A 22,018-nucleotide genomic window follows, 5' to 3' on the forward strand; every position below is an offset into this window, starting at 1 on the left:
TGCCAAGCGGATCATTCTGAGCTCCAGCAGATTTATGTGTAACTGCAGCTCCTGTGCCTTCCAACGACCGCTGACTTGAAGGTCCTGAAGGAAAACTCCCCATCCTTCCAAAGACACATCCGTCGTTACCACTAGCGGAGCCGCTCTTGCCAGAAACGTCAGTCCGAGACACATTAGCTTTTTGTGTCTACCACTTTGCTGCCTGTATCATCACTGGTGCCACCCGTATTGCATCGTCGAAGGATCCCTCCGCCTGATGCCATTGAAGATCGATCTGTTTCTGCCATGGTCTCATCCTTAGCCTGTAGCAAGGTACCAGGGGAATACAAGAGGATATCGTGCCCAGCAAGGATTTGTACCTGCAGACTGAAAGAGACTTTCTTTTTACCAACTCTTGGAAGAGGGACACAATCCTCAGTTGTCTTTCCTCGGAGGGAAACGCTTTGTTGCATTCCGTGTCCAATATTGCCCCCAGAAATGTCGCTGGAGTCAGACACTATATAAAAATTAATGGTCCTCCGGCTACTGCCAATCGAAGATACAGTTTAAAGGAAGGATGAAGGGGATGTGAAAAATAAGCATCCTGTAAGTCTAGAGTGGTAATATGATCCCTTGGGTTTAAGAGTAGCCGAATGTCTAGGGACAGCATTTAGAAAAAATTGCTTCTTATGGTAAGTATTCAGAACTCTCAGGCCTAGAATAGGGCGCTATTGCAGGGCATTCTTCCGAACTGGGAAGAAACACAGGAGTAAAAAACCTTTTTGTTTTTGGAAGATCGGCACCGGTTCTATTGCTCCCTTTCGGAGCATTGTCCGAATCTCCAAACGCATCTGAGTTAGATGTTTTTAGTCTCTTGACTTGTCTGCAGTGTTGGAAGGAGGGAATTGAAGAAAACTGAAGAGTGTGTGAATTTTAGGATATTGAAGCCCATCTGTCTGCTATCTTCAGTCCACAATATAGATGGGAAGCAACTCTCCCACCCATGGAACTCGTGGAGAGGAAAAGCAACATGCAGCCAGATCCCGGAGGTTGTCATTGTCTTTAACCAATGTTATTTATTTATTTATTTTTCCCCCTGAAGAACTCCTAGTCCTCTAGGAGCAGACTTTGTATAGTTCCTTGTTTGTTGTAACTCCTATTGTTGACAATATGGTTGTGATGATGAGGAATAACAGGGGTAATCTTCCCTTGTTGATAACTACCCTTGTAGGATGATTGGCCTCCTTTCCAGTCGCCTCGGAAAGGCACCTAACGGTATCATAGTGTACCCAGGGTATTTGTATTCCCTTTAATACCTTGAAATGACTCATCCACTTGTTTCCCAATAAATCTTCTCCATCGAAAAGGAGATTCAGGATCCTAATTTTGGACTTCTGGTCTTAAGGCAGTCAACCGTAACCACGTCTGACTCGTTAGCACCGTCGCTCGCCTCATGTCTAATGTTCTCTAGGAAGAGATCCAGGTTAGGCGCCATATTGCACCATATATGCTTGTATTAACAGCCCAGAATAGCAAGGGCATCATCTGCTTTGCCTAAGAGAACAGACATGGATGAGAATCTCTGTCTTGCGTTGTCCAAGCATCTCCCCTCCCTGTTCGGAGGTGTTGATATAGGTGCAGAGGGATTCTTAGATTCCTGTTGCGCTATTGCTAATACACGAAATGAGATTTTGGATGGTTTTGAATGGCTACATGAAATCGTATAAGAAGCAATCCGTTCGTATTGTCGACATAGGAAGCTAGAATCCCTCGCAGCTGTTTCCATTATATTATGGAATCTGCGGAGAATCCACCCGTCCTGGTGAGGGAGATGCTGGAGATGGATTCAAGCAATCATCCCATTTTTTGTTGGGATCTGTTATTTCTCCCTCTTCCTGGTCATCCTCATCTGTGGTGACCGGATTCTGGTGGTGTATTATTCGAGGAGTTGCCAGCCTACCTTCTTGTTGTGGCGCCCTGTTTCTAACTGGAGTTGTAGGGATGGGATTTCCTGAGCAGCTGGTGCCGGCGGAAACCTCTTTCCATAGTCTGCCAGCATAAACTGCAGATCTATCATCATGAAGCATGGCATTCCAACCATTCCTTCCTGGCACTCATGGCGATAGTGCTGTTGGTGTGGTACTCCCATATCACTCCTCACAGTCCTTCTTCTCATACTTCACATGTAATTGTGAGGGACTAATAGCGTATCCCAAAAGGTTCTTTTCCTATGAATCCTGCTCTTGAAGCAGTTGCTGATGATTTCTAATCTTGGAATTTTCCTCGACGAGCCCGTTGAGGAGATTGTCATCGTCGACACCAGGTATAAAGAGCTATCCGTCGTCGACGACAGTCACCGTTGCTGGTGACCTCGTCCTCGACAGTCGTCGTCGCTGCTATCTCGTAGACGACCACCGTCGTCGACTGCCATCGTAGACAGCCATCGTAGACGACCACCGTCGTAGACAGCCATCGTAGACGACCACCGTCGTCGACGACCCTCGTAGACGACCACCGTCGACGGCCATCGTAGACGACCACAGTCGACGGCCATCGTAGACAGCCATCGTAGACGACCACCGCCGTCGACGGCCATCGTAGACGACCACCGTCGTCGACGGCCATCGTAGACGGCCACCGTCGTCGACGGCCATTGTAGACGACCACCGTCGTCGACCATCGTAGACGACCACCGTCGTCGACGGCCATTGTAGACGACCACCGTCGTCGACGACCATCGTAGACGACCACCGTCGTCGACGACCATCGTAGACGACCACCGTCGTCGACGGCCATCGTAGACGACCACCGTCGTCGACGGCCATCGTAGACGACCGTCGTCGACGGCCATTGTAGACGACACCCTCGTCGACGGCCATTGTAGATGACACCGTCGTAGACGACCACTGTCGTCGACGACCCTCGTCGACGACGGCCATCGTAGACAGCCATCGTAGACGACCACTGTCGTCGACGACTATCGTAGACGACCACCGTCGTAGACGACCACCGTCGTAGACGATGCCATCGTAGACGATGCCGCCGTTGACGGAGAGGCTGCCTTAGTCTTTACCTCAGAGGTATAAAAGACTGCTTCATGAAGGGTTCTTTGACCAGAGGAAGTGATTGACGGCTCAGAAGTCGTCTTTTTAACATGATCTTACCCCAAAAGCATGTCCTTTCTTCTCCTTTTCCACAGAGTGAGGAGATTTTGAAGGACTGCGCCCATAAGACCCATGAGTGGTCTTTTTGAGGGCCTTCTCAGGACGTTCCCCTGAGGAATGAGTTTGAGGAGATTTTTATCTCTTATGAGATCTCCTACATGTTGAGGACGCCGCCTCATCACTGTCACTGGGGAAAACCTCCTTTCTGGCCTTAGCGTTTTAAACCCTATTAAAAGGCGCCCTCCACGACCTTCCAGAACTTACTTGAGAAAATGCGATATATCTTGCGGTCTGTGGCCTGCGGGTATAGACAGTAAATTTAGTCAGTGTGAGGTTCATCAGTGTAGTGCAACCTCTTGGAACAAGTTGTACAGGCTCTAAATGATCCTTTCTTCTCCTTTCCAGACATTCCTTAAAGAATATATTTGAAGATAATCCATAGAACAGAATCCAGAAGAATTCCTAAGAACAAAGTTCTTTAAAGAAGTTAAAAAACACTGAGTTTGAGCAGAGCTCAAAGGAGACTCCCTAGCACAACGTGCGGTAGAAAAATCTGAGGGGCAGAAGGTTCTCTCAGGAGTGTTCTAGAAGGTGAGGAGCTCTGATTGGTTCAGGGAAACGTTTGGGCCTTTTTACATAACAAAGGCTATGGGTTGCAAAAGGGAAATGGGCCTAGGCCTCTTTTCAGTTTGCTATACTACTAAGCACTGCTTTTTTATATACCGGAGACTCCCGTCTCGACGACGGGGAATGATTCAGGCATGTGAATCTATGAAAGATCCAATACTGGAGTAACAGCGTGTGTTGTATATCCGAGTGTGGTTTTCGTTTTGGTCTACCTGCCGTAGGTGCTCACCCAGGACTTGAACATCCATTAATGAATTACTAGTTGTAAAGGATAGAGTAACAAATAGGCGCAAGGTCAGGCCTTGGGAACATCTTTTCTCAGCCCCCTCTGGCCAACACAGCAAGACTTATGGGAAGACAGACACTAAGGACAGACATACTTCACCTGCACAGACACACACAGGCGTGCCGATTCTCAAATCCGCAAAGCTCTAATTCACCTCAGCCTTAACCCACAACGCCTGCTGCTATTACATGTGGGGCTGCACTAAGATGCCACAGACAACTCTGTAAAAGCATCTCTGATCTGCGCCACCCCCTGCTGTTCAGAGGCCGTAATACAGTTCTAACAATTCACCTAATTGCTCACCTAGAGCACTAGGCTATTGCAGTAAGATTTTACACCCAACACAGTCATAGTAATGACCCCTCACCCCTACACGCTATGGCAGTATGCTCTAATTCAGACCTTCAAGTTTCCTGTGTACACCACGAAAATGTATTACGATGCAAGAGCATACCGGCCTCCAACCAGAGCAGACACGGCTCGCTCAGAAACAAGTTTGTTTTCTATTGGCTGGCTATGTAACTCATCCATGAACTCAGTGGGCAAAATGCTCTGTGGGCAGGGGGCGGGGGGGTGGTGGGGCACCTTGCAAAGCATCTCAGACTTGCAACTTAGCAGCGGTTTTAACGAAATGCCAGGGTAAGGTCTCCCCATGAACTATTGCAGGCAATAGAGAGGTTTTCATACTGACACCCTAAAAAAGTGGAGGGGAGACAAAACTCGCAGGATGAAACTTGTATGGGAGGCATCCAACACTGCACTCTACACGTGTGTGCAGTTTCCTCGTTTAAAAACAAGCGCTCAAGTATGGTTCCAACTTCCTGGTGAATCTAGAAGGATAAGTGGGCCCTACACTCAGCACTGCCACACTCCTCGTGCCCCCGCTTGCCCGCCGCCCGCGATCACCATTCACCAATGTCTCTCTTCTTGGCAATGCATCGACACATCAGTGTCTGTGAGTCCTGGCACTGTTGTGTTGTGTCGCCGCGCCGCCGCCGGAGACAGTAAAGTTTACTCGGGGTATTCATGGTGTCACTGACTCTCGGCGAGTCCCCGCCGGTCTCTGGGCTACCACAGGCAGTGGCAACAGGGGTAATTTGCGGCGCTGCGCACGGAGCCTGCCACAGGATACTTCCTCTTCTGGATTGACACTTGACAGGTCCTAATTGTATTCGTGTCCCTAATGACATGTAACTATCCCCCACACCCGGGAACTCAACAAAAGTCAACCCCATATATTTATTATCAGTCACTGATCATCACATTAAGTATACAATACGAGGGCCGGCCAAAGGGTGCGCCGATGCCGGATCACACAGAGGGGGCCCTAGCCCGTTTCTTACTTGTTTCCAATGGTCGATGGATTCACAGCAGCAGATTTAGCCAAGAGCAGTAGACTTCACTGTAGTAGACACTACAGACAGTTAGACACCGGCGCGACTCACGAGGACTGCTGCATGCGCGGCGAGGACACAACAGCGAGAAATGGCCAATCACTACTGCCTGGCTTTCCCATAAGCCACTGTGATTGGCCATATAAGTGCGGCAGTACCACCACACACACAAGGCACCCATACAGCGAAGCCTGCTCTCAGGCTCAGGCTACGCGGGGTCTTAGCTAATCCTGGCGCTGTATTAGAAGGGCCACTGTGCCACAGCGCCAGGATTGGCTAAGAGTAGGGTTACTCCCTGTCCATTACGAGACCCGGGGGCTGCGGTCTGAAGCAGCACCCTCTGGTCTCTCGCAGGCTCGCACTTGACTCGCTGCCTATAAAGGGGTTTAGGGGGCAGTACTACTGTGCGCATGTTCGGGCTGGCCATTAAATTGACCAGCCCGAAAAAACACATGCGCACTGCTGTGCAGTAGTGTCTGCTGCGCTATAGTGCCGCCTGCGCTCACTCAAGCAAGCTGCCGTAGCCCCGCCCCGCCGTCAGATAGATTGAGTCGGGCATGTCCTGGTAGCAGGTAGACAGACGGAACTGCTAGAGAAGATTACTTGATATTGTAAAACGTTTTACTTTCAGAGGGTATTATTACGCCAGTCAACTTCAATGGCTCTCCTATTGGGTGGCCGGTAGGAATCTCCACGAGATCGAATTCACGCCGGAGAGACTGGCACGAGGAGAGTTACACTCCCTGCTGTTGCCGAAAGGCAGGATCCCCCCGGACAGTCACCCACTTCTCCACACGGCCTTGCTATGCTGGAGAAGAGCACTGGCATACACCTCATCGACAAAGCCATATGCGACGAACAGTCCTTTACTGGGTATTCCGACACCGCAAGGCAGGACCACAGGACATGTACTGCGCCCATGGATAGAGAATGGGCTCGAGGAAGTGGGTGCATTCTTTGGGGACGGGACCCTGCTGGACCACGAGTCTTTTCAACAGATCACAGGCACCCCCCAGATTGTATTTATTGCATGCCGCAATATCTCACTATATCCGGAACACTTGGGCGCCACAGCGACTCCAGCCCACATAACACAAGTTAGTTCACTTATTAGATTATATGGGAGCAGGGGGACACTTGGTAAGATGGTTGTATACAGGGTTAATGGAACATGCAGCCATCCCACTCAACACACTCAGACATACGTGGGCTCGGGCTACAGACGAAGCACTGAATGATAAGGCCTGGCAGATTATCATTGAGCACCCCAGGAGAGTGTCACGGAATGTTAAATTTAGATTCATACAAGCAATGGTGCTGCACAGGGCATATCTGACCCCGAAGAGACTGCATAGGATGTTCCTGAACTCCCCACACACATGCCCACGTTGCGGGGAAGAAGAGGCCGGATTCCTCCACATGCTCTGGGCCTGTGCACGCCTGCGGGGATACTGGACGAGGCTATGTCAGATACTGGGGACGGTTACTCAGATGTTGGTACCGGTGGAAGCCCTATACTGCTTAGTGGGGTTTCGTAAAAGACCCAAACAGCTGAAGGCCAAATTGAAATTCTTAGATCTGGCACTCTTATTAGCGGTCAGGGCATTGACAATAAGTTGGAAATCCCCCCGGACACCCCAAACGCCCGTGTGGCAGACGGACCTAGTGAAATGGGGCCGAGCGGAGGGGTCAGCCCTGAGGAGAGAGGAAGAGAAAGGACTGAGGAAATATCCCATAGCACAAGACTGGGAGGTAATGCTGATGGATCTGGAGGGGATGGACCTTATACTGTCACAAGGAGATAGGGTGTGATACTTACAAAGGGTCTAGAGTTGGTGGGACAAGTTATTCTGACACCCAGGGTAGCGTACAGGACACTAGTATACCTACGTTAGGATCTGCATGGTTCCGTGAAGAATCAGAAGGCACTACACTATAGCTGTTTAACTGTAACCAGGAGACGAGGGTGGGACTGGGTGAGACTGTTGGGGAGGGAAGGGAGGGAGATACGGGCTGTTTTTTTTTCCTTGATATGTTTAGCCGAGCTGCAAGACTAATGCAGACAGTACCCATAGTGTCAGCACTGTACACGAACATGAGAATGTTGGACTTTATCATTGGTGGTGTTGTGGGGAAGAAGGTCAACACGGTAGCTGCAGTTAAGATGATTGACTCTTCAGCTTTTGGGAGGGGTGAAAAGATAAAAATGGGACTGATGGAAGATTCATGTGGTCATATTCAAAAATGTCACCTTGATGCAATCAGTCTTGAATAAAGAGTTTTTAAATATATATATTATATATATATATATATATATATATATATATATATATATTGTAAAATGTTTTACTTTACTAATACTTAATGTAATTTTAGCGTGACGGTCGTCCATGTGACTTAGTGGGGCAACGCCCCCAATGGACGCACCGCCACTGATTTTCCATCCTGCACAAACAGTCCTGTCAACATTGGCGCAGGCAGAAATTTGTGCGCCAATGCATGGAGAAAGGGAAGGAATGTACCATATTTCATAAATACAGTGATTCCTGCCCTTTCACGTTGGTGTAGGCCAGCACAGCAAGAAGACTTCTATCAGAATTCCTGATAGATGAGGCCCTTTGATTTCAGCCACACCTTTGACCATGCCCTCACATTCACGGACCTTTGGTTTGCTAAACACGGTCTAATATTTCCGGACTGCAAAATGATTTGCTGTTGGAATTGTGGTTCTTAATAGTGGTCAACGATGAGGAGCACCAAGTTCTAGAAATTTCTTTCAGGGGGGTCCTTACGGCTAAAAAATTTTGACTGGGTGTCTCAGCATCAAAAGGTTTGAAGACCTCTGATCTAGTAGGGTGACCACCTCTCTCCAGGTCTTTCCTGGCACCATTTCCAGACCAGGACTTTTGTGTGATAGCCTAATGCATTCTGCATGCTTTAGTCTTATTTTACTTCCATTTAATTAGCCTAACACACTTGAAATCAGTATTTTAGTGAAATGCTCACAACTGGAAATGGTGCCCACAATGACCTGGTGTGAAGAGATCACCCTGAGCCAGAGTTACTTCAAAAATAGGGATAAAAGAGTCCTCCCTCCATCAATGAAGTAGGAAGCAAGCATCAGGCCAAGGTACAACAAGCATGTCCTCATCATCGCTGCAAACAACATAGTATCCACATTTATGCAGTACACATATAAACACACAATGCAAAAACTCACCCGGAATGACATCTCCACATTCTCTCCTCCCCAGATCTCCATCTGATCATCATATGAACCGATATGATAGAAATACTCCTTGGAGATGGAGAAAAGACCACCGGCAAATGTGGGAGACCTGAATTGGAAGACAGAAGCACATCACTGTAACATGCTGTGGTTTCGCTTTTTCTCCTCAATGGCCTGTACACCCAATAAACGTATTCCCGTGCACATGCAGTGTTCACCAAGGTTCCCCATAGTCCATTTTTTACTTTTTATTATTTTATAAGCAGAAAACAACAGCAAAAACATTTATTGACAACATATTAAAGCAGATGGGGCCAATTGGATTCAAATTATATAAACAATTTTCTTGCGTGCCTCATTACAATGTCATAAAACAAACACAAGGAGATGATGGACGGAGCGCTGAAACTTTTCAGACACACGCCCCCTGTCACAGATCTGGATTAAATCAATCATCGTTCTTTAGCTCACTTAGCCACCCCAGTTCAGACCCAGCCATATGCAAATCAGTATCGACCTTGTTCCTCATAGGAACAGTCCAGCCCGAACTACCCAGCCAGGTCTTACCTAAACCGGAAACAAGCATCCTGGGATGGGATTTGGGGCAACAACCCTCATCAGCCAGGCTAGCCAGAATCCGGTGGGGAAGTGAGCAAGGGACCCACGTCTGGGCATACCCTGCCAACTCAGAGCGAACAAAGCAAACACAAAGAGATGATGGACGGAGCGCTGAAATGTCACAGCACCGCATGCCTACCCAGGGTATACATCTTGGAAATGGTTTCACAACCTCCACCAGATTTTCTTATTTTGCCTAGAGCAGTCCTCATTCTTATACTGTACCCTCTAGCAAAGCACAATAATCCATACACTGCAGCTATTCTGCCGCAATGGGCATGCGTCAATATTAGGTAATATCACTCTCTGCCCTCAAATACCCAATGTGCAGCAACTTAATTACTTCTGGTAAGTCCCAGTCCAGTGATACCCCTAACAAATGCGTTCTAGGATCCCACATGAGGGGAACCCTGATCACAGTCTGCAAGATTGCATGAATCTGGGACCAGTATGCATGAATCATAGGACACTCCCAGATCATGTGAAGAAAGGAGCCTGCTTCTACCCCACAACTCTTACAATTTAGGTTGGATGTCTTCTCCATTTTAGAATATAATACATGTTATGGAAGTATTTAAACTGGACAGAGCAGAGATTGACTACTCTCTTGCAGCGATTTTGGCCTCCTGCCAGTAGTGTCTTCAAGGGACTCAAATCTACAGTCCACCTCTTCCTCAACTGCAAAAGAGAGCCCAATATATTGTGGATATCCACTTGTTTTTAGTATTTTGCATAGTCAGTTCAGGTTCCATCAGGCTAAAATCAGGTAGTTGGATTAGGTAATTTTAATAATTTTCCAGGACATTCCCGAGTTGCAGAAATTAGAAAAAGGGAGACCTATACATCCCATTTTCCTTGCTGAGTTCTGCATTTCATTTGATGTGTGTTGATATCCACAGACGGATATCTCCGACGTGAGAGATGCAGACATTGCCCCAAGGGCCAAATCTCTCCAACCTCCTGCATTTTAACATTTGTAGGTCATTGATTCATGCAGGAGCTGCTGCCCATTTGATGCTAAAATGTTAGGAAGGTCAGATACCACAAATTCTAGTGGATTGACACAGCTCTTCAATCTTATGAGGTCAAAAACAGAGAGGTGAAAGCAATGTGTTTTTATTTCCATTGTACAAACCTGGCCAACGGTCATTACAGCACTTTACAACAGAATAGGAGTATGCTACACATTTGATTTCCTTTTTCGATACAGTGAGAGTAAGTGATTTGACTGAGAATCAATCACAGGAAACTGCGCCAAGGCCAGACTCGAACAGGAAACCCCATGTTCGAAAGATGGTAGCTCTAGCCACTGGGCCCTATCTCCTATACATTCATCATTACAGGTGCAATTTTAGCCTCTGGCAAAGTCAATTTCCATAAAAGCTATTTTTTTCTGTAGCAAGTCATATTACAATTATGGTTATGAAGAGCTACATCATCCCCATGCAGTTTTGTTCTGGGGTGAAATCTCCTGGTACAATGCTATATCCGGAGGTGTCAAACTCGCTCTGATTATCAGGGAGAAATACGCCTCATCTCTAGGGCTGTGAGAAATGTGCTCTATGTAATCATGTGAAAATTCTGTAAAAAATTACACAAAATGCCACCATTTAGGATGTGAGGACACTTCGCACACAAAAAAAGTACAAAATAAACAAGCACTGCCAACAGCTTGCTTTCTGATCATGCACACTGTTCCTTTGCACTTGTGAAAATGTTTTCCAGAGAACGGAATGACATTACATTACGTGGCATGATAGAATATTTTGGGAATTTCGCTTTACAAACGTAATGCAAAATTACTGGAATTAAACAAGTTTACGCCCGAATAACAAAGTTTTCAAGGGCCAGTCACCTTCTGAACATCATGAGCGTCTTCTTTAGCATCAACCTAGCCAAGGCAACTTTAATCTCAAATGACATCAACATCATCACATTGGCAAGCCCCAATCAATTCGAAAAGCATGTAATTATTCCATATCTTTCAGAGGTGGTCATCATCAGATGACACTGGGAATGCTGGAATGGCCATTATCGGTACAAAAGGGGGTGGTGATGGACGGAGCATCTGAATCAATCAAACACTCACACCCAGTCAAAAGATCTGGGTTTAATCCATCACCGTTCTTTAGCCCACTCTGCCACCCCAGTTCAGACATGGCTATATGCAAATCAGTCTGACCATGTACCTCATGGGAACAGTCCAGCCCGAACTGCCAAGCCATGCCTTCCCTGGACCGGAAACAAGCTTCCGAGGACCGGTTTCTGGCATTCCAGCCGTCTTCAGCTCAACTTGCTTGAATCCAGTGGCAAAGTGAGCAAGGGACTCACGTCTGAGCATACCCTGCCACACTTATGACGGCCAAAAGCGGTACAAAAGGGGGTGGTAATGGACGGAGCATCTGAACCAATCAAACACTCAGACCCAGTCAAAAGATCTGGGTTTAATTCATCACCGTTCTTTAGCCCACTCTGCCACCCAGTTCAGACATGGCTATATGCAAATCAGTCTGACCCTGTGCCTCATGGGAACAGTCCAGCCCGAACTGCCAGTTGGTCCATCACCACCCTCTTTTGTACCGTTTTTGGCCGCCATAAGTGTGGCAGGGTATGCTCAGACGTGAGTCCCTTGCTCACTTTGCCACTGGATTCAAGCAAGCCAGGCTGAAGACGGCTGGAATGCCAGAAACCGGTCCTCGGAAGCTTGTTTCCGGTCCAGGGAAGGCATGGCTTGGCAGTACGGGCAGAACTGTTCCCATGAGGCACATGGTCAGACTGATTTCCATATAGCCATGTCTGAACTGGGGTGGCAGAGTGGGCTAAAGAACGGTGATGGATTAAACCCAGATCTTTTGACTGGGTGTGAGTGTTTGATTGGTTCAGATGCTCCGTCCATTACCACCCCCTTTTGTACCGGAATAGCCATTATGGCTTTTTGTGATTGGTCACAATCTAGGAGATAGCTGCTGATAAGGCTCAGTGGCTGCCACAGTTCAGCAGGGGAAACTAGTCAATTTATTTGAAATATATATATTTTTTCATTTTCATCATTTGGACAAATTCACCAGAGAGCTACAGGCTCAGTGGTAAACTTACTCACATATTGCAATTTGGGGAAGTTATTGTTTTTTAAAATATTTTTTTGCGATGGCTAGTTTTGGCGCATCCCTCCACTCGGTCTCACTTACAGGAAATCCACCTCCTTGGACTCATCATCACCCTCCAAACAGGCAAAACGTCTTCATAGACCGGAAGATCACCCTCCCTATAAACCTTTCTTACCGTCCGTCCCAAAAAAATCTATTCTTTATTAATTTCAATTGGATCACCTTCCAAAACCATTCACCCTCACCCTCCATGGGAGCCTCCAAACGCTGAAGGGTTATAAAGGAGCCCATTACGGCCATCGCGTTTAAAGGGGTGTTACTTTTCTAGCAGACAATTTCTAAGGGTTTGAAGGGATGTTAAGTAGGGTTTCTTGTTGACACGGTCATGCTCGAGTCCAGCTTCGAAAGGAAGGCATTGGACCTTCCCAAGACTTCCAGCCCACGGTTACGTACGTGACGTTGACGCTCTCTTCTATGGCACGCACACAAACGCAATCACCTCAGCGGTGAGCGCTCCAGCTGCGCGTTTCCGCTGTAAAGCAGCAGGCCCTGGCATGCACTCTAGACGGAGTCCCACCAGCTGGATTTCGGAGATAAAAGTTGAAAGTAGGCGGCTATTGGGACTAATGAGAGGCTGCGGCGGAGACCAAGGCTGAGGGCACGGGGTTTGTGAGTCAGTCGTGTACTGCAGACATCCTTCCAAGACTCATAATCCAGGTGTTTGCAACTCGGAAACCGCCGAGTGAGCCGTAGAACTGGGTACAATCAATAAAGAAAGTAAAATGTCAAGAGCTCGCCCAAACCAGTGCCATGAATGCCTGCCTACAAGAAAGGAGAAGCACCGGCAAAGCCAACAGGTCTCGCTATTGGGATTTATTGGCTTTGTCAATGGTCTTAAGTGATACCGAAAACTAAAAAAGAAAAAAAAGCGCATGACGCAGCTTTTTTTTTAAATTGTATTTACCGTTAAGACTTCAATCGGTAAGTAATACTCAATAAATAAAGCAATGCATTGCTTGGTGAGTTTTGAGTACTTCCACTTCTCTCAACCGTCATAAGCCTACGAAACAAATCTTGGACCATCACACTAAACATTGCCTCTAAAAGAATGGACAGAAGCGATGGCAGCCTCTCTGTGAAATTGCAAAAATACGAAGGGGGAACAATTGAAATAACCAACCCCTTGGCTGTCTCCTTCCTGATTATATAATACTGTCCCTACGCACAAATGACAAGAGGTAATGAACAGCAACATAGGTTGGAATGAGCGAAAAAAACTGAGCAACTTTGTGAAATTAAATACTGCACGTTTTAAAAGACACCATAACTGGCTCAACAAGGTAAAATTCATCCTCTTTGGAAAGTTCATTAAAAAAATTACATAGTGAAAAGAGTAATGGGCCATGGGTGTAAAAGGCTTCAGTTTGCTACACCGCTGTAATTAACTCTATCCGTGCTGACGGAACCGCTCAGTCATCAGCTGCGGTGGCGCTGTGCTGATGACGGAGCGGTTCCGTCATGGCCCTGCCGTGATTTTGCGCCTGCGCGGCGCGTTCTATTGAGCGGGCGGGGCCATGACGGAACCGCTCCGTCATGAGCACAGCTCAACCGCGGCTGGTGACGGAGCGGTTCCGTCACCAGCACGGCCCCGCCGCGCGGCCGCCCTGCCCCCTTAGCACTGCGGCGGAATAGCCGCCGCAGTGAAGGGGTTAAAGGACATATCCATTGACCCCCTGATCCCTTCCCCTCGTGTTGGGCTATTGATTCGAATAGTTAAGGTATATTCATCTGCTACGTTTCCTTTTTATCATCACCATATGTAAACTGACAGACTTCGTTGAAGTCATTTATACATCGCTGTTTTAGAGAGAGAGAGAGAGAGAGAGAAAGCGTGCCCCTTAGGAATGAGCATGCTGCATTTCATTCATGGTATAAGCTCTACGCTGTCTCAGTGTCCGGCCTCCCAAAAGAGATTCGACTTTCAAGCTTCTCAACAGTGGTGGCTCCTTCGCTAAGGCGGAGAAGAGTCGCCCCACTGCTTTCCAGCAGTGAAAAATGAAAAATAAAATGATAATAACAAAGGTTATTTTATTTTTTCTCGCTCACTTCCTGCTACCAATCTGAGGGCGGGAAGTCCATTCTGACACGACACAGCTGCAGGAAGGAGTAGTGGTGGAACTGCTTCAAGTGCACATGACAGTTTGACCAGCCATCTGATGCCGGGCAAACCGTCAAGCGCACTTTGATCTCTCCACCGGAGCCGTGCTGTACAGCCGGGTGGAGAGCAAGCACAGGGTCTTAGTGAGCGCCTAACTGGGGCGCTCACACTAATCACTGTGCTGCTCTCATGCTGGGTAATACCAGCATGAGATTAGCATAGGGGAGCCTGTTGCTTGCCGGGAGTCGAGGACCTGTAGCCAGAAGATCACAGACACTGCAGATGGAAGGTAGGCATTTTAAAAATTCTTTTCCCCACGCTGCCCACCCACTGAGCTGCCTTCCCTGCACTGCCTCACCACTTTTAATGCACCAGCAGCCACCACTGCTCAGTGGCAGCTGGCATTGCTTTACAGTCGGGATGGTACCCCTACTTCACAGCCCCTGCTAAGTAGCATAAAGGCACTCTAAATAAGCAGGAACAGCTGAGAAATATTCAGGATTGTGTACATGTGAGGGAAGAATTCAGGAAAATGGTGAGTGTGATACAGATATGGAGAATAGATCTTACTCCAAGACTAAGTGATATGGTGGCATGGGTGGGGTGCTCTGCATTTGAGCTGGGCTCTCTGCATCATCAGCTGGTTTCTCAACACTGAATGCATGCAGCAACCAGGCTTCCCAGAAAGCTGACAACTTTCAGAACAGCTCGAGATGCTATCCTTCTTCCTGCCCTGCTGACCCTGTGGACTGGAGCTGGCCGATGCCCTGCGAGCAGTGTCCCACAGAAGTGCCAGCACACGGTCATGTAGGCAGCAAGGCAACAGCCTCCCACAAATACCCATACCAGCAGCAATACTGTACTAGCAACTCTCTGAAATGGTACTGAGCATTAGCAAAGTCAATGGATCTAGCGTATGTGAGCCCTATTAGTTTGGTCAATGTCTTAGTTATGTTGTAAAGCAGCATGGCTGCTGTGGTATTTTTTTTTAAAAGCGATGTGACGCAAGGAGCTAAAAAAAAAAAGTGAGTTGGCGCGGCCAAGCTTGGCCACATGATACCACTTATGGTAGGGGGCCACACAGATAATGGGAAGGTGATGTGGTGAGAGGGAAGAGGCTATATGGACAATGGGGGTTGGTTGGAAGAAGAAAAACAATAGGAGGAAGAAAAAAAGAAAAAAGGTCCCTGTAAAGTGGTGGGACCCTAGGTCCCCATATACTAACAATGATGACACAGACACCGTAATGTAGTTACTGGAACTGACCCAGAGCACGTGCGTCTGGCCCCTTTTATTAGCAGGTCACACGTCCTGGGACGCCTGTGTTGGATGGGTGTTGAGTGAAGTGAAAGCCAGCCCTTGGGGACTGGCTGGTACAACAAACAATAGAACAGTGACCAGCCGGTCACTACATCCCTTCCAAACTTTATTAAAACTGGAACAACAAGTACAACATGTAGGAGAGAATAAAACAACAACAGAAACTCCACAGTCTCTTTGAATACTTTCAGAACAGGATGATAGGACAACTGCAGCTAGGATCACCAGTTCTAATTGGCACAGTTCAGCAGTGTACTGCAGATCCTGTATTCTTTGGACTCGGTGCGTGGACTTTTACAACAAAGGTCTATATGTGAATGTAGAGTGATTGTGAAAACGTAAAGCCACAGTCTTCACTAAGACATCCTGGCTCCATGAACATCAAGCCTCCTACGACGGATGACATCCTATTTATTGTTGCAGAGTCTTTCACAGATGCAGCAGTGCTTCCAGCTGCTGATGGGACAGTGTTTTCCGACATCCTTCTCTCACCAGAACTTCTCTCTCCTACTAGGATTCCCCTCTCATGGGATTCCCTCAAGGTCCTCTTCACCAGACTTCCACGGGACTGGGTGTACTTGGCCGTGTCACTCCAATGCCATACTCTAGGCACGTGGAGGAAGCGCTTCGAGTCCCACCTTCAAGTCACTCTGGCTAGTTCTTTCCAGCTCAAATTACTCCTGCCCAGGGCCGGCCTGGGAGCCAAAACCGGCCCTGGCAAAGTCCTCGGCCGGCTTTACACCCCCCAACCCCGAGCTCTTTGCCGCACAGATGGGGGCCTGTAACAAAACCGGCCCCCACCTGTGCGGCGCACTGGGGATTGCACAGTGCCCACTATGGCCAGTCCGGGCCTGCTCCTGCAATCCAGACTGTGGTGCAACAGCATTGACAGGATAGCCTTTGGAGGAACCACCTTATGACAAGAGATCTTTGTCTTCCTTGGACCTGCGGGGTGAGCTGCTGTAGACTGATTTCTCGTGTCAGGATCTCGCATTCACTGTAATCCCTGAGGCTCTTGCCCCTGGACCGCAACGGTCTGAAGTTGTTGGATCCTCTTTAGATCCCACGTCGAAGGCCACTCAGGACATCCGAGCAGGACCACAATCCAGTCTCCCGTGTGACCCCAGAGGTGGATGGTATAAATGGTCCAGCTTGCTCTCATCTGCAGGCGCCAGGTTTGTTTGGTTTAACCGAAGACTTTTGAAATAGCCAGCCTCTCATGGTGCCATCAATGTTACATAGGTACTGTGCTTCACTCCCGATGTCCAACACTCCTAAGATGTTTTTGCACTCAGTCATCTTCTGTACCTTGCGGTGTGCCAAATGTCTATCACACACTCCTATCTTCTTTCTTTCGACTCATCATACAGTCGCTTTGAGCCACATTATTTCCTTTTCCTTTTCTTTCACTTCATGATGCAGTCTATTCCCATCTTGTCTTACTCTTCTTTTCTGACCTAGCCTCTCCATGTGACGCGCACTTCACACGGGTCTCCCTGGTCATGTCCTACCCCTAGGACAATGCTTTCTCCTCGTCCAAAGCCCAGACCTCTCATCGTGACCTTCATTTCATGACCTCTCCTAGGTCTTCTTCCTTTGACTTCAGGTAAATTTATTTTGACCTCTCGCAGGTCATCTTCTCAGACCTCTCGCAGGCCTCTTCTTCTCAGACCTCTCGCAGGCCTCTTCTTCTCAGACCTCTCGCAGGCCTCTTCTTCTCAGACCTCTCGATGGCCTCTTCTTCTCAGACCTCTCGATGGCCTCTTCTTCTCAGACCTCTCGATGGCCTCTTCTTCTCAGACCTCTTGATGGCCTCTTCTTCTCAGACCTCTCGATGGCCTCTTCTTCTCAGACCTCTCGATGGCCTCTTCTTCTCAGACCTCTCGATGGCCTCTTCTTCTCAGACCTCTTGCACGTCATCTTCTCAGACCTCCCATAGGTCTCCTCTTCGACCACTTGCAGGTCTCTTCTCTTGAGAATGCACTCCTGCCACCTCAATACCACACCAATGTGACTCTCTCTGCAGCCTCAACTCGGGCTTGCTTCACATGATCCGTCACCCCCTGTGACAACATTGGGCCTCTTCCTTGCTGGGCTCTCACTCTCGGGCTCCAGCCTGGACAATCAGCTTCTCTGATACAGTCTTTGGCACGCTTCTGACTGTGCGCCCTCCATCCTTCACTGGAGGGTACTCCTACTTCTGGTGCCTTGCGCACTCGGTACCTCCTCCTGCGGTGCAGTCCTTTCATCACTGGACGCATCTCCATGCACTTTCTTCAGTCTTGCATGGACTTGCTGCCTGGGGTGGTTGCCCTTTACACCACATGCCATCCGGGTGCAGTAACCACCGGTGACCTTACTGCTGCAGTGACCACCGATGGCCACTCGGTGTCACTCCAAATCTCCTCACAAGCCATGGCAGGCTATCTCCTCAAGGTTCCCTTCGTGCCAGTGTCCTTCTCACTTGAAATGGCGGGTTGCAGCAGCCTTTTCTGTGCTGCAGTCCACTTCTCTATATGCTGTCCTTCATTGATCTTGGTCCTCAGCAGCAGCCCCTATGCTGCAGTCCCTTTTCACTGGGCACTGTACATATTCTCATTCCGGCCGCCGAGTTCACTACTCCCCCGGCCGCTTGGTGGCACTGCAGCTCTATTCCCAGCATGGGCCTCAGCAGCTTTCCTCCAGCTTTGGTCCTCGTGTTGTAATCAGTGAGGATACATAGCCCTCACTAGCCACCATGGAACTCTCACTTGTAAGAGTCCAGGGTACCTCCAGCCACTCACTGTTCCACCCTATTATAAGTCAGGGCTTTGTTATGCACTGGTGTATCTGTTTTTCTTCTAGAGAGGCACAGCTTTAGCTGCCTCTTCCCTGGCGCTGATCGTAGGCCACATTAGTCAGTATTCCACATGCTACAGGCCTGTCAATGATAGCCACTGCCTTTATTTAAAATGCGGTACCGCAAAATGGCCACTAGGTGGCTCTGCAGGGCTCATCATTGCGGTCCGCAGCGGTTTTAATTCCTGGAACCTCAATGGGTTCCCTGGTGCCTCCAATCAGCTTGCCCACACGGGTGTCGTTGGGGCAGAGGCAGGGAGGGCAACTCGTGACGAGTGCTGCCTCTTTCTTCATAGCCCAAGGCCCACAGAGCTGCACACACACCTCTCACACTTCAACCTCCCCGGGCCTCAGTGCAGTGCAACAGCTGTCCTTGTGGCTCCACAGCCACTCTGCGCATGCCGCAGTAGCTGCTCTAGCAGGCAGTCTCTGGCGGTGTCACCACAAACAGACAATGCTCTCCTTTTACTCACAGGTAAGGACTCGCGTTGCCGGCATATTCCCAGAGGATGCCACAGCTTCTTGCCCTCACATTCTTTTTCTTTGGGGACTCCGACTGGCAGCTCAAATCGAGAAGAGCCAGTGCAGGGCTACCCGGAATGGTGATGCAGCGCTTTACTCGCTTGTAGGCGGTGTCCTCCCTACAGTCAGCTGGGTCAGGCTCCTCCTCATTCAGATCGCTTCTCCAGGATCAAGACAGTACGCCGCAGGAAACCTCTCGATCTTTCTCTTTCCTGCCTGCCATACCGTTGCCTCACATCTGACGCAGTTTGCTACCATCACTGGGGCTCACCTTACGCCGGACGACTCAGCAGGCACTGCAGATGCGGGGTGGGCTCCCGCTCCGCTCCATCTTTTATTACACTGGGGAACCGGCACAACTCCTCATCCATGCCTCAATGCTCCACTCATGCCCTGCATGCATCTATGCGCTACTTAAGACTGCTGGAGGGGAGGCCCTCATCATGGGCCAAACTTCCCCCCCGCTTTTCCCCACCGCACAGCGGCTGCACATGCGGGTACACCCGCTCTTTGCCAATGTAAAGTAGTGGGTTCCTAGGTCCTCATATACTGGCAATGATGACAGACACTAATGTAGTTACTGCGTGCGTCCGGCCCCTTTCATTAGCAGGGTCACATGTCCTGCGATGCCTGTGTTGGATGGGTGTAGGGTGAAGTGTAAGCCAGCCCTCGGGAGTGGCTGGCACTACAAACAATACACTAGAACCGTGACCAGCTGGTCACTACAGTCCCCTCAGGGGAAGCACAGAACTAAGATTACAATAATGAAAGTCAAATAATCTTTGTAAAGAAAGCAAGAATATAACTAAGACAAAGAAAACAACAGAGAAAGATAAATATAGCACAGTACTTTGCACCACCCCATTGTTTATAAAATGCGAATAAATGAGATCTAAAATACTGTGGGTGAAGCGCCGGGTTCGAAACGCTTACTACACTTTGAAAACATTTATATTAGTAACTCCCATAAGCAGCTTGAGTAGTAGAAGGACACTAATCAAGAAGAAGCAATCAGTACTTGGTCATGTTTCACACAAAAGAGGAGGCAGTGACGGTGGCACGTGCTAGCCAAATACTAGGCAGCAAGTAAGAGTGACAATGAAGCCAATGAATGCTAAGCAGTGGGGAGTCAACAATCCCCTTTGAGAATACAATCTCTTTTGCAAGTGAATGCTCTAGCACATGTGCTGTCGAGGACAATGATGGAGAAAAGGGATTTGAAGGCAACACCTACACCCACAGAAAGGAAAAGGTGACATGGTAGCTGGAGTGCTTTGTGGGAGATACAGAGTGGGTGTAGGAGGAATCAACTGGAGGGCCGGGGGAGACCCACCCACAACACCGAAGTTGCAGGTGGGGAGGCAGTAGCACTGGATTCAGAGTAAAACAAATAGACAAAAGAAAGCAACATGGAGCTGGGGGAGAAGCAAAAAGTGAGAAAGCAACATGGGGTGTGTGAGAGAAGCACACAAGGAGACCTATTGCTACTTATTATTTAAAATATACAAATATCAGGGTTTGGCTCCACACAAAGGAGAATTTCTCTCTTACCCCATGCTATTGCAGTACGCACATATGGAATGCTTGTATTGCAATGCATGAAGGGCTATTTTACATCTCAAAAGTACACTGATTCGCCATACATTAAAATTCTTTACCTTGTAGATGTTATATATACATAAATACTTTTTTGTATACATTTTTGACTGCAGCTGGCATTTTAAATGTTTTAGTTAGTTCTCAAAGTGCAAGCCAGACCGTGGTCTTTACAGTGCTTGTTAAGGTTGGTTGCACAGGAACAGTCAACGTTATTAGCAAAAAAAGGCACTTAAGTATGTATAAATATACCCAACACAGGAGCCAAATGTGCAGATAATTTGAACTTTGCTGAAAAAATGCATTTTCATAGCCCCCTGAAGCAGTGGAGTCCAACATTGGTTCACGACGCTGCATCCATTTAAGATTTTCAATATTCCCAGTGACAAGGTCTATAATTGACATTTAGATTCATTTTATGTAAATGTATCTCATGTGGATGTCCTCAAAAGAAGGCTGTAATGAAGCCCCCGTGGATCAACGTGAGACACCACTGCCTTGGAGGATGACATTAATACAGGAGTGTCTAAAGTAAGTCCAGGAGGGCTGGATCCCCGTCATATTTACAGGATTCAAAATCTTCATTGAATTACTCTAAACAGAACTCCAACATAATTAATGGAAATCCTAAATACCTGCCCCTTCTAGACCTATGTCTAATACCCTTGGTTTAAATTAATACACGAACAGTGGTTTAGAACACCAAAAGGAGGGATATGTAAGCTTAGCCTGAAAATCTGGAATCTGGGGAAGATCATCTTTCTGGATGATTGCCATGAAATTTAAAGGTATTGTCTTCTAGGAAAAGTCAGACCAAGTAATCACGATGAAAGCAGGTGGAAATCATTTAGAAATTCACATTTTAGGTCACAGAGAACGCTATAAAAAACAGCTTTCAGATAGCAATCCTGGTCTATGTTCACGCATCATCAACAGGCAAATGGCATGCCAACTCGAGTTTACAAAGTACCTGTAGGCTACAACATGACTTGACAGACAAGAAGACTGGACTCACTGTTTAGTTGCTCTATCGAACTGTTGGGGAGTAGGCTGATTTTTTAATTGCCATTCTGGAATGGGGTTCACCAGTTTGAAAAGTTGTGGAGTACATTTGCCCAAAATGGAACACCAGTAAATGAGGTATTAACCATAGTCCATTCTTCAGTTTTCAATAGTTTAA

The 22,018-nt window shown here is 47.9% G+C and overlaps 1 protein-coding gene across 1 annotated transcript in view; it reads right to left on the bottom strand.

Moving 5' to 3' along the window:
- The window catches only part of GALNT6 (polypeptide N-acetylgalactosaminyltransferase 6), a 244,115-nt gene that overhangs the window by 48,716 nt on the left and 173,381 nt on the right, over positions 1 to 22,018 (bottom strand). Inside the window, exon 6 of the mRNA XM_086965922.1 lies at positions 8,671 to 8,788. Coding sequence (XP_086822048.1) covers positions 8,671 to 8,788 — 118 coding nt within the window. The remainder of the gene's footprint in view (positions 1 to 8,670; positions 8,789 to 22,018) is intronic.

The sequence above is a fragment of the Lissotriton vulgaris genome, chromosome 1_1, assembly GCF_964263255.1.
Source record: "Lissotriton vulgaris chromosome 1_1, aLisVul1.2, whole genome shotgun sequence".
Lineage (NCBI taxonomy): Eukaryota > Metazoa > Chordata > Amphibia > Caudata > Salamandridae > Lissotriton > Lissotriton vulgaris.